Genomic DNA, 17140 nt, shown 5'->3' with positions numbered 1-17140 from the left:
GAAACTGACATTTTAATCACACGTGTTTCAAATCCATTACACACAGGAAACTCAACCAAACTGCTTCATCCAACCAAAGGTGTCGGATGAAGCACGAACCCTCTCCTCTGCCCGTCAACAGTCCCAGCTTGTCTGAAATGATTGTACGCGTATTGGAGAGGTTTTTCATAAAAGCAATCTGTGCATAATTTCTAAAAAGCTGTGAAAAACTACTTATCATCCCTGGAGATGAAGTGACATTTAAAAAAATAACAACCTTCATTTCCCATTTGTAGGATTTCATCTTCACTTCAGGTTTTAGTCACAGATTTTACACTGAGCCCCATTTGATGTTAAGTGCATTACCTTTGCATGTAAGTTGAATTGTGTACGATTAACTGATAGGTCAGCGGAGGCATTTAGTGCAAGTGTGTCCTGATCAGAAAACAAGCCTATAAATAACTGCCCGGTGCTAACTTGTATTGAATTAATAAATAGTCGGGTTGCATGGATGAATGCAGCTGGATTCAGTCAAGCGTAATGTAAAGTGAGTGTTTAATTAGGTTACATAATGCACACAGAGATGTAACAAAAGCTGCCAGGGTGAGAAAAACAAGTGGATTCGGTTGGAGTGTCGTGGTCAGACCAGTAGGTAGAGCTGTGGAGACACTGGCGGATCCTCCCAGACACTCCTCACACGCTTCGGTCTCTATATAAATTAATCTCTTAATTAGGTGTCATTTGTATATGTGATGCCTATAAAGTATGTTGATTACAGGCCTGTAAAATGTCAGAGAGCATGCAGACGTTTTGGAATGTAAACACATCAAACACGCACTCGATATGACGACAACACTGGACTCAAACCTGGGTATTTACATGCAGTACCGCAACACACCTGAGAGTGGCGCTGTGGGCTACGCTGGCGCTGTGCGTAAAAGGGGCGTACCGGAGCTGCTGGCTTGTTGTGTGTGGCGCTGCTGCCAGGTGTGTTCAAACCTGTAGCAGACTAACGCCGAACGCTGATGTCACTCAACAACCACAACACAGCGAATCTGTGCCGCTTCCAAACTGAAGACAGACGCTCATCCGGTCGCTCTGCAGCCCGCAGGTACGAGAGGAAACACCGAAGCACTCTGCCGAGGGACGAGACGCGCAGTTTACATCTTTATTTTCTTGCATCGGAAGGTTTATTCACAGACGAAATGCGGGGATTCGGTGCCGGAGGATTGATGAAGAGCGTAAAAGCTTAATTGCTCGTTTTGAAACCACCTCGCCTCCATCCACTCTTGTTTTTACGCACAGGGAGCGCTTGGAAATATTGCAGCCTAGGCAACTGCGCGCACAGCGGAGCGTAAACCCGCGGGATGGCTGACAACAACACCGGCTTCACAGGCGAACCAGGCTGGTAGATGTCAGGGAGATGAACCCCTCAGCAGGTCGGGAGAAGAGCAACTCAGGACGGGTTCTTAGGCCGCGTCACGTCGCGACCATTTAACGGCAAAACCCCCCAAAGCGACTGATCCGCTCCCCGATCTTTTATTCAGCCGGATAAAAAAGGAGCCACCATGTCCAGGACGCTGAAGAAAAAGAAACACTGGTCCAGCAAAGTGGTGGAGTGCGCGGTGTCATGGGGGAACATGGGGGACTTCGGTACCGTGGTGGAGCTCCTCGGCGGAGCGGAGCTGGGACAGTTCCCCCACCTGGGCCAGATGAAGCTGGACGTGCTGGTGTGTCACGTCGGGAAGCTGCCGTACTACGGGGACGTGCTGCTGGAGGTGAACGGGACGCCGGTCAGTGGACTTACAAACCGGGACACCCTGGCTGTCATCCGCCACTTTCGGGAGCCGATCCGCCTGAAGACCGTCAAACCAGGTACATCCGGCCCCCCCGCTGCGCCCGCGCACCTCATGTTACCTGAGCTCCCTGATGGTAGGGGAGATAAGCTGTTTGAAATGTTGGTTGTTGACATCTTACCAGCCACACACACACACACACACTAACGTGGAGGAGGTAAACAGACACACTAGTCTCAGTCTGTGATCAGTCAATTGTAAATCTAAATCCTGATGGTTTAACTCTTTAAGATCTTTTCTAGTGTGTTTTTAAAGTAGTGAACTGAAAGTAAAGCAGTGATCTCGGGTGTGTTTCCCTCTCTACATTCCTCCATACAGCAGCAGTTCAGACTCACACACACCTCCTGCTGCTCCACAACATCTAATTGGCCAATTCTCTCACCACTTTCTTAGGGGGGAGATCGAACTGGTGATAATGGTAATAATGGCATGTAGCCCAGTCCAAGTCTCCGTGGCTAAGTGCACTTACATGCATAAAAATAAGTCCTAATTACCTCCTCCATTATTCAGGCTACTCTGTTACCCATTGGCCATAGATGCCGGAGTGGTTGCTGGCTTCAACATCCAAACATCCACTGGGATAATGACATGTAATTGCAGTAATGGCTCGCTGCAGCCGCTGTTACTGCTGCTGGGCTCTGCGTCCTCCGTGCTGTCGTGGCTCCACTGGATGTTTTTGGGTTCAATGTGGGGTCATTGGGGATGCGATCGGGAGATGGAAAGGCTCCCGGCAAAACCCCCAACGTGAGAGGTTCAGGTGCTGGGGAAGGAGTTGTATGTTTGTTGGTGAGGGAAAGCTGGAAAGTCTACACAACAACTGAGACTGTTGAAAGGGTTACATCATCGTTAGCAGCAGCAGCAGCAGCAACAGCAGCCACAGCAGCTGAGCCCCAGGACCCTCAGCCAGGGTCCCTGAAGATCAACTGTGTTTGTGCACATTGGTACTGTGTGTGTGTGCGTGTGTGTCCTTTGAGTTTACCGATCTGTGTCAGTCCACTGCCTATCGGTGTGTTGTTACAGAGAACAAGTATGAGGGTTTATACAGTGTGTGTGTGTGTGTGTGTGTGTGTGTGTGTGTGTGTGTGTGTGTGTGTGTGTGTGTGTGTGTGTGTGTGTGTGTGTGTGTGTGTGTGTGTGTGTGTGTGTGTGTGTGTGTGTGTGTGTGTGTGTGTGTGTGTGTGTGTCCGTGTCCCAGAGCTCCTCACGGCACGTTCTCTGCCCCACTAACCAACGATGATTAATAAAGGCCAAGAAAGAGTGAGAAAGAGGATGGGAGGGAGAGAAACCTAAAGGAAAGAGGGAGGAAGGGAGCGATGAAGAGGGAGGTGTGGAGGAAATCTGCTCTGCCTTTGGCTCTAAGCTCAGAACTCCCACGCAAGTCTGTTTCTACGTTTAAAAGCTTTCAGCGTCACTTGGTGGCAAAAAAAAAAAAAAGGCCTCGTCACCCATTACTGTATGGTGAGCCTCATGCGGAGCGGCGGTGCTGCTCCAGGTTCTCCCCGGTCGGCGTCACTCCAGCAGCTTAGTGGCGTTTCATCCCATCTGAGGCCGCATCTCTGCTGCGATGCTTTGCTTTGCACGGAGCGTAACCTTACAGATGCCCTCTGGCGTCGGCGTACAGATGGGAGGTTATTGTACGATTGTGTGTCGTGTGTCGTGCACGTGCGTCATATGTTTGTGTTGTGTGTGTGTGTGTGTATACATCGCCGTGTGGGAGGCTCATGTTTAATTCACACCTCTTGCATAATTGAGTTAGCGAGTGGATTCCCTCCACTCGGATGGAGGCAGGCGGCCTGGAGGATCAGCTGTTTCCAGGAAGCCCGGGAAGTAGTGATTTACACGACGCCGACTGAGAAGCTCTGAAGGAGCCTCCAGATGTTTCAGTTTGCTCCTCTGCGAGATCTTCTGCGGTCTCACCCTGTCAAGCCGGCGGACTTGTAGTTGTGTTGACAGCCGTGGCGGAGATGAAGGGGATGAGGGAGAGAGGGAGGAAGAGGGGGGAGAGAGAGAGAGGAAGAGGGCGCACAGACAGATATGGGATTTTTTGAGATGAGGAAGGAGGGAAGATGGCGTGCGAGATGCGAGTCTCTATGGAGGCTATTATCCATCTCAGCCATTGATCGAAAAGGAATGCGAGCTGAAAGAGTTGCACACTGCACTTCAGTTACTATTCTATAGCTGCTTCTCCTGCATCATATGGTCTCTGGGGGCTGCCAAAAGGCGTTCACACACTCACACACACACACTCTAATACTCCATTGAAATGAAGAAATTCAAATGGTAGACAGAGCCATTTTTTCCCAAGAATCTTTGATTAAATTCTGAGATGTCTCTATTAAAAGATCAGTGCTCCGTACAGGAATATCTCTGTTGCTACCCCGAGCTAAAGGATGGGAATAGATGAGTGATGAAAAGCTTCATGAATGCCATCCCAGAATTCCTCTCGGTTTATTTTCTCTCCTTGCTATACGTCGGCTGCTGCAATCACAGTGCAATCAAAACACGAGAACAACCTGTAGCCGTTGAGACGCAGCTGAAGGGATGATGGGACCGTGACACCAGATGAATCATTTCCACGCCGCGACATGCATCACAATTAGTGCAGCACGCCGTCTGACGTCTTCCAGATGACAGAACCGTACCTGTGTGTCGGTGTGAGACCTCCTGTAGAACACGGCAGGTCCCGTCTGAGCCCCGAGTCTGAGCCTGACACACGAGCTTCTGGATAATTGGATTGCATGTTTTAATTACAGTGAATTGGCGGCGTGATATTTTTTTTTCCGTAGAGCAGGAATCGGTTGGCGTTCCTGAATGCAAAGTGAAAGGTTTAATTAAATGTTGGATTACTTCAATTTAAAGGAAATACAAGTTGGATTGAATGTTAATAGGCATTTTATTTGGATTCAACCTAATGGTGGATGATTGGTGGTGGATTACTTGATTATGAGGACATTAAGTTAATTAGTCTATAGAATGGAAATGGATGGGATGTGTAAGCGATTGGATTTCAGGCTGTTGACTTTGAATGGTGTGTGTGTGTGTGTGTGTGTGTGTGTGTGTGTGTGTGTGTGTGTGTGTGTGTGTGTGTGTGTGTGTGTGTGTGTGTGTGTGTGTGTGTGTGTGTGTGTGTGTGTGTGTGTGTGTGTGTGTGTGTGTGTGTGTGTGTCCTACAATTGATTAGATTTAGATTTTGCCTGTGCTCCCATGTGGGCATGTTTCCAGGACCTGCTGATCAGGCCAATAGAGCCAGAATACAATCTGACGTGAGCCCCTAGGTCGCTCCGTAACGGTAATAGTAAGCGTGGATTAATCACATTAATGCAGCGCTCCTATAGGAAGTGCCTCTCAATGGATCCGTCCTCCTGACAGGCGGTGCTTTGTCACTCCAAAGAGATTTGCCAATTAGCTGCAAAAAAAAAAATGGGGCAGGAGAGTGGAGAGAGGGAATCCAGGAGCCCAGAGAGGCCAGACAGACAGACAGACAAACAGACAGTAAGGCAGACAGACAGACATCTGTTCTGGCCTCAGCAAAAGAGCGATTCAATCAATGGAATGAAGCAGAAGGGGCCGTCGTGCAAACTGCTCCATCGGCACGGAGCTCATAACAAAGTCATTTTACGCTGAAAGTGCTGTTGTTTGGTGAGTTTGATGTAATTATGACCGTTCTCCTATGCAGACTCAATAAGAGGCCGGCTATATTTTATTTAGATGAAGTTTGTTTACTGGAGGTTCCCTGATTGTGTTGCTCTATTGGATTATCGACTTTTGAGAACTTATTTAATTTTTTCCCTGTGTTTTTAATTGTGTTGTCGTCGCTGCGTGTTCATGTCTTTATGCTGATGTGTTGCCCAGGACCTCTTGGGCAAAGGGACTCTAACTCTCATTGGTACCTCCTTAGATGAAGGCTACCTGAAGAAATAGGCCAGTCAATACTTAGATAGAACTATTGCACATAATTTACTCCATAAACTATGACGGCAGGTGTAAGAGAAGTTTGATTGGTCTGTAATTGAGCCACCTTGACAAATGGAGCCGCCTCACAGCAAAGCCAAGCCCTGGCTCTGTGCTGAGGTGTGTGTGTGTGTGTGTGTGTGTGTGTGTGTGCAATTTGTCTCTCCGCTCTGGCTGCTACCGTTCCCTTCCAAGTTCAGCCAGTTGGAAAATCTAAACTGCCCATATGTGTGAAAGTGAATGATTTTGTCTTTTGTGTCACAGACTGGCAATCTGTCCAGACTGCACTCTGCTCCACACTCAGTGGGCACAGGAGCGACTCCAGCCCCTCACCCTAGCCTAGACATCTCTGTGAAATGCTCCTGTAATGAACAACATCCATTCCAACTCTGGGGTCATGTTGAAATTGACAGCAACAATTAGCATGTAAAGGTGTAGATTCCAGACATGCTGACGTCTAATTAAGTTTCCCTGCATTGAATTCTGGGTACTGCTGCATTCGTGATGTTTTTCCAGCTTACGTATTGCTAACAAAGACACAAATGTGTGAAAGGGCACAACCTGACAAAATAACATGAGATTAGATTTTGTTTTTGTCACTGGGCCAGTATTCCTGCATCCGTCGTGTCTTTCTCATCGTCCAAGACAACATTAGGTGGGTGTACAGTGTGTTTGTCCTCTTTGACTCTCGGGGAACATCTCCTCTATGAGCCCCAGGCAGCTGTCAAGGACGGAGTGTCGCAAATCACTCTGCAATGCATCTGAAGGTGCAAAGTGACCGACAGTACCCCGAGCTGAATTTAAATCCAAATTTAGACTTGAATTTTTTTTTTACAGCCTGGTCTGACTCCTCAATAGGAACTCACAAAGGCTCCCAAGGCTTGATGGACAGGTAGACTAGATGAAGAAATAACTGTAGTAAACTTAATGGAATAATATGCAAAGGTTAAGAAAGAATTTGATATTTGTATGGAGTTAGTAATATGGAGTCGGAAAAGGAAACAAAATGAGAGAAATAAAGCCTTCACCAGGTCTGATGACATCATGTGACCCTGCTCGTTTAGATGACATCACTGTTGTTTGTTAGATAATTGAATTTGCTAGTTGACCTCATTTTCCATTCAAGAGTATTTTCATCTAAGACCGTGTTAGGTGACATCAGACTGAGCACTTGCAGTTACACTCACACACACACACACACACACACACACACACACACATCACATGAACGCCTTCCTCCCCAAAACACGGAGCGGGAGGGAATCTGGGAATCTACATGGAAGTGTGTCACTCATTAAACTTCTCCTGACAGACTGACAGACTGACAGACAACTGACGATCTTTTGTTGTCGTCTAAGTAAGACATCAGGGCCGGATCGCAGGATTAATGATTTGTTTTTCACAGTAGCACAGTAGCATCTTTCCCATAATGCCTTTGCAAAGCAGAGCTGCCAAGATCCCATCGCATCCTAGTTAAGAGCCCACTCTCCCGCTTCCCTGTGTGTGTGAGAGTGTTGCAGAGGGAGTTGGCGTGGGAAGATGGGGAGAGGAGGAGGAGGAGGAGGGATGTGTGCCTACAAAACAAACATTGTAAAGTCACTCCCCAGACTAATCCATATCTTTGATAATCTATACCAGAGCCAGATGATGTGTGTGTGTGTGTGTGTGTGTGTGTGTGTGTGTGTGTGTGTGTGTGTGTGTGTGTGTGTGTGTGTGTGTGTGTGTGTGTGTGTGTGTGTGTGTGTGTGTGTGTGTGTGTGTGTGTGTGTGTGTGTGTGTGTGTGTGTGTGTGTGTGTGTGTGTGTGTGTGTGTGTGTGTGTGTGTGTGTGTGTGTGTGTGTGTGAGTAGTACGAGACTAGAACATCTCCCCGTCCCCAGCACTCTCTTATGATTCCCACTTTAATCAAATTGATGCTCTTGCACACTTCAGCATCACCTGCAGTGTACGAAGGTAAAACGGTGTCGTTTAGAGTTCCAATTATCTACTCTGAGTTTGATGATAAGTACACATGATTGACAGATAATGTGAAGCGTTGGTGTGAAATGTGTTGTGTTGGCTCTTGCTGTGGCCATCTGATATTGAGTGACAGTGTTGCCGACTGGCTGGACCACTTATTACAAACACTCGAGTAGCTGTAAATGTTTTTTCATTTTCACTGTATATTCTTATGAAAGCACAAAGGTGAAAAGAAAAAAGGAGAGCCACTTAAACATATGACACACACACACACACACACACACTCTCACTCTCTAAAGGAAGTAGGGTTCATAAATAGCCTGTGGTCAGGGACGAGGAAATGTAACACAGGGAGAAAAAGACAATAAACGCTGAGAAGTATTAGAAAATAATGCGTCTAATTGTTCGACGTGTCCTGCTGCAGCATTGGTCAACATGCTGTATGCATCTTGTTATTTACAGTTTCCTCGGGGACGCAGCTTTATCATCGCTGGGATGTAGAGGAGGACTTCTGTGCCTCGGTCCCTGTTCCAATTAAAGACCCTGTTGTTGTTCTTAACTGGCTGTTAGTGCTCAGACTGTGATATAATGGCAAGTCGAACACTGTCCTCATAAATATGCTTTTATTAGGCGGCCGTAAAGCCATTTGTTACATTTTTGCCTGTAACAGTGATGCTGAATTCCCAATTTGGTGGGTGGTTTCGGCGCTGACTCCGTAAACGAGGAGGGATTGCTATTGAAAGTGGTTATTTTTGCTCTGACCTGCATCCTATTTGCCCTCGTTACCTACGCGTCCCTGTGCTGTCTGCTGTGGAGAGCCCTGCTTGCTCTGCTCCTTCCCACCAATCACTATGGATGTGAGATATTTGCCCTATTTTCCTTTGATAGTCATCAGTCTTTCCTCTCCTCTCCTCCACTCAGGCTTCTCTCTACATCGTATACTTGTTTACCCAGACGCATGCCGAGCACCTGGAGTAGAAACTGATTCAGTCTTGTTATTCTTTCCGCTGCTAACTGGGCGAACCTTTGTAATCATCACAGTCAGATCAGAAGATAATTATGTTGTATATCGTGAAGCTTGAAAACAAAACAGTTCTCTTGCATGTTTTCGCCACCTTGAGATCATTGGTCAGAGCCGGCGCAGCCTTATGCGAAACTGAGTGGAAACAAAGGGCCAAATGTGATTCTGGCAGGGTGTTCTCTTGGCTGGGACTAAGCATTGTTTCTGTCAGTGTCTGAGAGCAGATTGGAAGGGGCGGCTGGTGAGAAGTCGCTCCTCAGCCCGGCAGCCTTGTTTATTTGTCCAGAGGCACAGCGGACATACGGACACTCGCCCTGCGCTGTGTTGGGTGGAGGACATTATCTTTATTTTTATGCAGCCATGATTCCTACACACCTCTGGAGCCAAAGTTCACCCTCCACCCCTGCCTGCTGCCTTCATATTTGCAACCACACACACACACACACACACACACACACACACACACACACACACACACACACACACACACACACACTTACACACAGCCACTGGAAGGAAAGTGCTCTAATCCTTTACTTAATTACTCACATCCCAATGGAGAAATACTTAAAAGTTGTACATAAAAGATACCAGTATTTAAATATATATAGTATAAACACTAAAACCTACCAAAAGTATGAAGTGGTAAAAGGTCTAAGAGTGTCAAATTATGGCTACAATCACTTGAATCTGCTTCATGTAAACATATCAATGATAATTATAAAAATAATCCACAAACTGTAAGAAAGTAAATCACGGAATTTATGGAATGAAATGATTAAATCCTAAAATTAATCCTAAAATATTTCTTTATTCATTTTCTTTATTATTAGTTTTATTATTGGTGTTAAGAGTATTATTTATATTGTTTATGTTTTTATTATTTGTGTTATTAAATACATTGAAATACATTGTCAGGGAGATAAAGTGCAACTTTACTTGGTTACAAAAGCCAAGCAAATGTACTTTTAACCCTGCCTGCGTCTTCACTGCAGTGCAATCCAATCACTCCCCGCTTTCCTATTATCCAGATGCGCTTGATCCTCCAACTGGTGTTTATCACGGCGAGATGGGCTCAGGTCACCTCTAGACGGCTCACAGGTAATGGGCCATGACATCTGAATTAGTCTGCTCTTTGAAAGGGTGATTAGCAGGCCGCTCTGGATTCTGGGGAGGAAGTTGATAGGCAGACGTAAACACAGGCTGCGGTGATGGGCCGCTGGGCCTCTCATCCTGGCTGATGATGGGAGGCTTGGCAGTAATGCAGCTCATCATGATGTGGTCATGGTGCGGTTTGCTGATGACAGAGGGTGGGATGGAGGAGGAGGTGGGTGAGGAGGGGTGGTGGGGGGCTAGGGGCAATGAGATTGTGTGTTTGCACTGGTGAGTTTCCCTCTTGGGGTAAAATGACCCTGAGCTGATACTGCAGTGAGATCACAGACAGAGCTTCAGCCCTCATCAGCTGGATTAATCGCAAAAGCTCTCCATTTTCTACAGCATATGTGCTCAAATCCTGTTCTTGTCCGAGTCTGTTTGGCTGTGAGTGGCTGGTCCAGCTGTGATGGCCGTCCCTTCCCCTCTCTGTTATTATTCCTGGCCTGTGTGAGTCGCTGTGTGCTTGTGGCAGCAGGGGAACGGCTGGCGTGTAGAATCTTAATAGCGGCGAGCCCGGGCCCAGCTTTCCATTCGCCGCATGCTGCAGACGTGCGCCTGAATGCCAATGAGACATTAGGTCTGGGGGAGGATGTGCGTATCAGGCAGGGCTGGCAGGCTGGAGCTGGATGGCTGTAGAGCTCTTTAGCAGGTGGAGAGCTTCCAGTGGCTGCACAGCGAGAGGCGCTCTGTATCTCAGGGTTATCTCATTGCACATAATTGTCAAGATGCGCCTTCTCTCACGCTCCGCTGTCAAGAGTGAGATAATCTAAGAGCATTCTGTGCGACTTTGACTCTGTGCTGCCTCCTCGGTAATATACTGCCCCAGAACGAGCCGGGTGAGATTAGGTCGCTTAGATTCGGATTCAGTAAATGATAGATTGATAAATGACGTTTGGGCCACGGCCCCCGGTCACAGGTGGGTCACATATTCACTCTCCTCTCCTCTCCTCTCCTTCCCTTCCCTTCCCCTCTCCTCTCCTGCTCTCCTCTTCCTGCCCCTCCTCCTCTCCTCTGCTGGTCTCAGCCATGATGCAGTTTGTAACATCTGATTTGAGTTCAGCTGCTTGATGTATGCAACGTATTATATAATGATATTTATTTAATTTCTTAGGAATAACATTATTTGCCTTCTTCAATCGGAATCCCAAATGAGATGTCATGAGTCCTCTTTTAAGTCTGTTCTCCTCCTTGATTCTAATATAGTTCGGTCTTATGTGGGTACAAATTCATCATGCTTATGTCATTTGTATTCTTATTATTACTGAATACAAATGCATCGATATAATCCAGAATGCTTCCATCCATTCTCTGCTTATCTGGTTATGGGTGTCAGTGGCAGCAGGCTAAACGTGATAGATTTCCTTCTCCCCTCCGTGTTCTCCATCGCTTCCATGACCTTCCAGTGTTTCCAGGCTAGATGAGATTTATCGACTCTCCAGCATGTCGCTCGTCTGTCCGGGCGTCTCCTCCCAGTTGAGAGACTTCAATGTCTCCGCCTCAAATGTCTTCCCTCAGTGTGAAGGGACGGAGGTTTAGTTCAAGCTCCTTTGTGCCGTCTGAGCCTGAGGCGGAGCTCAGACGGCCCTGCCATGCTTATTCTCAACTCTTGTATTTTTGATCTCCTTCTTCCAATTCTTATTCTTTCTTTTGAAAACATTGCGACTGTGGTTGACATCTGGAACATAAATCATCTGGTCAATTCAAGACATTCGCCTTTAAGTTCAGCAACCTCCTCACAGGGACTTTACAGCTCAACTCTGTATTCCCTGCAGATTCTGCAACAATCGGTCTATTAGGCATCAATAGCCACTTTCAGGAGCCTGAAATGGATTTATAGGATTGCTGCAGGGGCCCAAAATGGCTTCCATATATATCTATACATAAACTTATCAATATAAATGTGTGTGTATGTGTGTATAAATGGATAGGTAGATAAGAAAGTCCTGCTTTTGGATTTCCCATTGGTAAGAGTTGAGTAAAGTGAAGTTTTGTCGTCATTCATTTTTAAATAATCCTCTTTAAGGCAATGAATTGACATAATTTCAACACCATAATTGGATTTAAATTAGGGTAATTCTCTAAATAAAAGACCCACAGTATACAATGTAACACATGTCATTGAATGACTCTGACATGTAAAGGATCCATTGTGTCTAAGAGACAGAAGCATGAATGCCTTCATTTCAGTACAGGCAACATATTCTATAGTGTGCGTGGGAAAGCATTGTGTGTGTGATTGGCTCGGTATGTGTGTGTGTTATCACATTTTCACGTGAAAAGTAATCTCAAGGTATCTCATAACATTAGCTGTGGGTATCAACACAAGACCTGCTAAGATGCCATAAAAGGAAAGCTCCAACACTTCCCTGCACACACACACACACACACACGCACACACTACACAGTAATCTGCCTCTTTCCCTGCATGCACGTGGTTCTCCACATGACACAGATCTAGCTAACGGTGGGATGGAATGATGAGCTGATGCTGAAGCCCCAGTCAGCCAGTCGCTCGCTGCCTAATCTGGCTGCAGACGCCTTCACTGTCCTGACCCGTGACGGGAGAAAGGGAGGGAGGAGGGGGGACAGATGGGACGAGTTGTGCTTGTTAACAGCTGCGGTTGGCTCTGTTGTGTAAGATGCAGCCGAGGCGTTCAGCACGTGAGAACATCCCATTACATGATGGTTTAACTCCATCACCACAGCTGCAGCGTGCTGAAATCCATCCTGTGTTTAATCATCACTGTTGTCTCAATGTGTCTCTCTGTGTGGCGTCCACTCACATTTAGTTCTCGTGCTTACAGTAGGAATATTGACGAGCATTCTTTATACTTCTAAAGAACAACATTGGACTTGTTGTTGTGGCCACAGACGGAGAATCCTCTCACCTGTCTGCTGTTCCAGTCCGTGGCCCTTGCTTGTCGGGATGTTTCTGAAATTTATTGCATATGGATTTGTTATTCAAAGGAGTAGTGTTGACATTTGCCACATTTGATTACAGTTTTGGTGTTGAAAAGCTTTCGACCTCTCCCATTCAACAGCTGTAAAACGTTATCATACGGCATTAACGTGATGACTTTCATTCTACTCCTCTCTGATTGCTTTCTCCCACGGCGGCTGGTCGGGGCGAGGGTCAACGCCCTTCAGCTTATTTCAAATCAGTGTTAAACTGTGATTAATTTCTTATTAATGGAGCGTTCACTCATTACTTTTATCTGAATTTCTTTGGCTCCGTTTGATTTGGAAGAAAAGAATCGCACCCTGCAGTGAGTTGACTCCAGTCTGTAGTGTGACACTGGAACAAGGTGAGCTTGAATTAATTAATTTAGCCTTTACTTTAGCGGGTTTCTCTTCAGGGCATGGCAGCAGTGCCAAAGCTGCAGTCAGACAGAACAGCAGGTATAAAAATAACAATACGCTATAAGAAATATACAATATCATAAAATAGAATGTGGCATAAAGAACAGAGCCGTGGAGAGATAAGAGTTAGCCGGAGCGTTTTAAGGCATTAAATGCATAAAAGTCGCAAAAGCAATTTTCTTTTATCACCAGTTTCTTTGCTTTGTTCTGTCCTGTGCAGTTGAGGCAAAGATCATAAGCAGAGTTTTTACTCTGTTTTAGAAACGCTCAGCAAAACCCAGTCCAGCCATGCAGACGATCCTCAGGTCCACAGGTGTGATTAAGCGGACTCACAGGTTTGAAGGAGCCGTTCCCACAGCAGCCCTTAAAAATGATACACCAGCATGCTAAGTAGAATGATGAGTCAGCTGTTGATATTTTTGCGAAGGCTGCACTATGAGAGAGACGGTCTGATGCCAGGGCACTGAGCTCGTGCTCTCAAATCAAACACTTTCAGATGAAAACCATTAGTACTTTTTCAACACAGGGCTGAGAGCGAGTCCTCACTTATGATATGTGTGTGTGTGTGTGTGTGTGACAGAGCAGCAGTCTGCAGTCTGCTTCCATTCTGTTCTTACTGTCAATGTTGGACTTGGAACATGGATGTGTTATTTTCTATTGCTTCAGCCAAGAGCACTGCAAATACCCTCGAAAGTCCTAAAAGTGCTTTGAAGTTGAGAGAAGATATCTGTCAGCATGTTGAATAAGACAGAATAGAGCAGGTTTGGCACTAGAGTGAAGAAAAATTACAATTTTAGAAAATGTAGGAAGACACAATATGGTTTTAATAACTAGTCCTAATAATCTAACTAGACTGAGTCAATCCCTTTATAACTCGGCTTAGTCTGATGTTATTATAGTGTTTATGTCTCTAAAAATAGGAAATCTTCTTTACAAACGAATGCTGACCTTTGCTCTACAGATCTGGAAGCCTTCTTAACAGACGATCCTGGCGGTTGTTGATGTATTGCAGCATCATAATCTCTGCTCTGATTCATTAATGCCTGACTGCAGTCTGACCCCGGGGCCCTGGTCTGTGTGGGCGTCGGCTCTTGGACCTGGCTGAACAGCGCTGCCATTAGAGCTCACCCACTCACACAACCTGTGCAGGTAGAAACAGGATCACACATGTTAGTACTCAGCTGCGGGGTTGGGCTGGAGGAAGGCGGGAGGTAACGATGTCAAACTGCTGTCCATTTGGCCATCGAGTTGTTTTTTAACCTCAAAATTTGCACCAGTCAAAGTCTGCCATTGGTAATGTTGTGTATGACTCTGGCTGCTTTCAGGTTGACATTCAAACAGTTAATTAATCAGTAAAGTGGTCCTTTGCGTAGACCAAAGCCAGCAGAGGCGGCGTGTCTCAAAGTTAATTTAAAGTCTGAAAGCTGAAGATGACACCTTCAGCTCCCTGCAGTGTTGTGAAATTGATGTTCACTCACATCCTCTTCCTGTTGTCTGCTGTCATTTTCAATAACGCACACAATCATTCAAGGAGATATGTTTTGCACATGATTATATTAGTGAAATGGAATCATTCTTGCGAGTGAATCACAAATTACAGACTCTTCTGTTATTGCATTTTAATTTACACTTCACATCATATCCAATTAGATAAAAATTAAATGCTTTTATGGTTTCTTTGCTCCTCAGAACACAGTGGTCCTTCATGGGGACGTCTCAGTTTGTTTTGTCTGAGAGTGATGTGATGGTAAACGGACTGAAATTAGACAGCTAGACAGGTAGACGGGGAGACGGGTCTGCCTTTAGTCCTCGGAGGAAACATTGAGGAGAAAAAGCCTCATTTGCTATGATGTCATGGTTACAAATCAAGAATACAGTGATGTCAGAGCTGTCAGATACCACCGGTGTCACCGTGTCATTTACAGTTCAACACCCTAAGTGATGTGACGCCGTATATTAAAGGGTTAAACGCTGATCGTTTAGATGCAATTGTCCGGCCCTGGTTTAGATTCATCATCATTAATCTTTATCATCAAGTTGGCTTGTTTGAATTAGAATTGATGTTCCCATCCTCTGTTCAGGTCCAGGGAACGCAGGCTTTAATTGTCATTCATTTTGCATTGAAGACGACACATTCTTGTTCAGATTAAGGCTAAATGACTGGTTCAGGCTGGGTTACATAAATATATACAGTATGAGCTCCATGGACACGTCCTGCAGCGGTTTGAGCTTCGTTCAGGGACTGAGAGACAAACGTGTCCTGGCACGCTGCGAAGCTCCACCATCCCCGCGTGTCTGACAGACCAGATGCAGAAACACTCTCACATGTTCAATAACTTCCTCCCATGGCCGCCCCACTCAGCATAAGCATCACAATGGATAGCCTCAAGCATTCAGCATTAGGACTAATCTATGGAATAACATTGTAATGGGTCACAGGATGGGTCCAGACTCTAGAAGAATCTATTGAACCCTCAGCAATCCGATAAGGCCTCCATACATTTAGTCACCAGTTGGGGGCAATTTAAGAGCCCCATAAATGGTGACGTAATGCTCTCAGTCCCCTGCCTCCTGGTGAGAGGATGCAAAACAACAACAGGGACAGAATCACATCCAGTCGGTACCGTGAGCCTAAATATGAGCCCACAATCAGCAATGGCCCCTTCATCTTAGTACGACTTACAGTGACAACATTTGGAATAAGTCTTAAAAGGCTAGAAACTAGCAGAACAAATACAATCAGAATCATGGCAATATATAAATAAATATTATAGAAAACCGACTGAAGCAGTTGAAACAAGACTGAACACAATTACAGCAAAGTGCTTCACACGGTATCACATATCCTGTCAGACTCATGTTTATGATTGTGAAGCCAATATGAATTTCTGAAGCGTCCAAACTCTTCCACATAATTAAAACATTTTATTTGTGCAGATATTTTTTGGGAAAAAACCCATTATTATTTTGATAAAATAATCTATGTATTGCCGAGCGTCGCAGATTTTGTATTTCTCTCTTTGTGAATCCAAAGCTCTGGGAAGTCCCAGGTGTTTGATTTGTTTTAGCTTTTTTTTTTTGTCGTATTAACAAGCGAATGGGGTGTTGCGGGCACTACGTTGCCCAGGGAAACAATCCAATTGGTTACTCCGCTCATGTAACGTCCAGACTCACAGCCGTGTGCCAAAGCAATTTTGTTACGCAGACACACAGAAACAAAAAATTGATCGTGTAAATGGACTGGATTACTTGAGCTCTGGCGGGGGGGGAACAGAGGAGCACAGATGAATGCGCTCACTTACCCACCTGCCTGCCTGCGTGCGGGTCCACTCACCCGTACAGCGTGTGTGTGTCTAGCAACCGGGGATGTTGCTCAGTGTGACAGGCTTATTGACTGGCCAGAGAAGGCCTCAGGATTATGAGACGGGAGGACACCGGGGCTTGTCTGCCTGATACGGAGGGTAAGGTTTACATGCTGTCAACAGGCTGAACACACCTCTGTGGAATGCGTGGAATCTAAGTCGAAACGAATAAGGCTATTAGATCACAACCAGTCAGACCAGAAGCACCTTTGCAGAGTTGCTGTTGGATAACTGGCTATTGATCTGTCTCACTCCTGGGCAGCACAGATGTATGGGAGGTGATTTAATTGCATTGCTGACATTTAAAGGAGAAACAAAAAGCCGTAGCATTCATTAATTTGGCAGTCTGGCTGGTAAGCTGTGCAGGAAAGAAGCCTTGGTTCATAAGTGGCTGTCATGTGTTCATTTGCTGGGCTTCATTAGTAAAGTCCATGTTTAAATGGTGTCTACTAACAACAATACAAAAGTACTTCATTCTTCAAGCAGAAATGAAAAACA

At 45.7% G+C, this 17140-nt stretch overlaps 1 protein-coding gene across 1 annotated transcript in view; it reads left to right on the top strand.

The window, feature by feature from the left end:
• Positions 1-992: 992 nt before the first annotated feature.
• The window catches only part of magi3b (membrane associated guanylate kinase, WW and PDZ domain containing 3b), a 99893-nt gene continuing 83745 nt past the window's right edge, over positions 993-17140 (top strand). The window contains exon 1 of the mRNA XM_076147313.1: positions 993-1854. Within this exon, the coding sequence (XP_076003428.1) occupies positions 1548-1854 (307 nt within the window). The 5' untranslated portion in view covers positions 993-1547. The remainder of the gene's footprint in view (positions 1855-17140) is intronic.

This window comes from Genypterus blacodes, unplaced genomic scaffold (assembly GCF_046128005.1).
Source record: "Genypterus blacodes isolate CSIRO-AG114 ecotype Tasmania unplaced genomic scaffold, CSIRO-AGI_Gbla_v1 ptg000037l_1, whole genome shotgun sequence".
NCBI lineage: Eukaryota > Metazoa > Chordata > Actinopteri > Ophidiiformes > Ophidiidae > Genypterus > Genypterus blacodes.
This window is presented reverse-complemented; position numbering and strand designations above follow the sequence as displayed.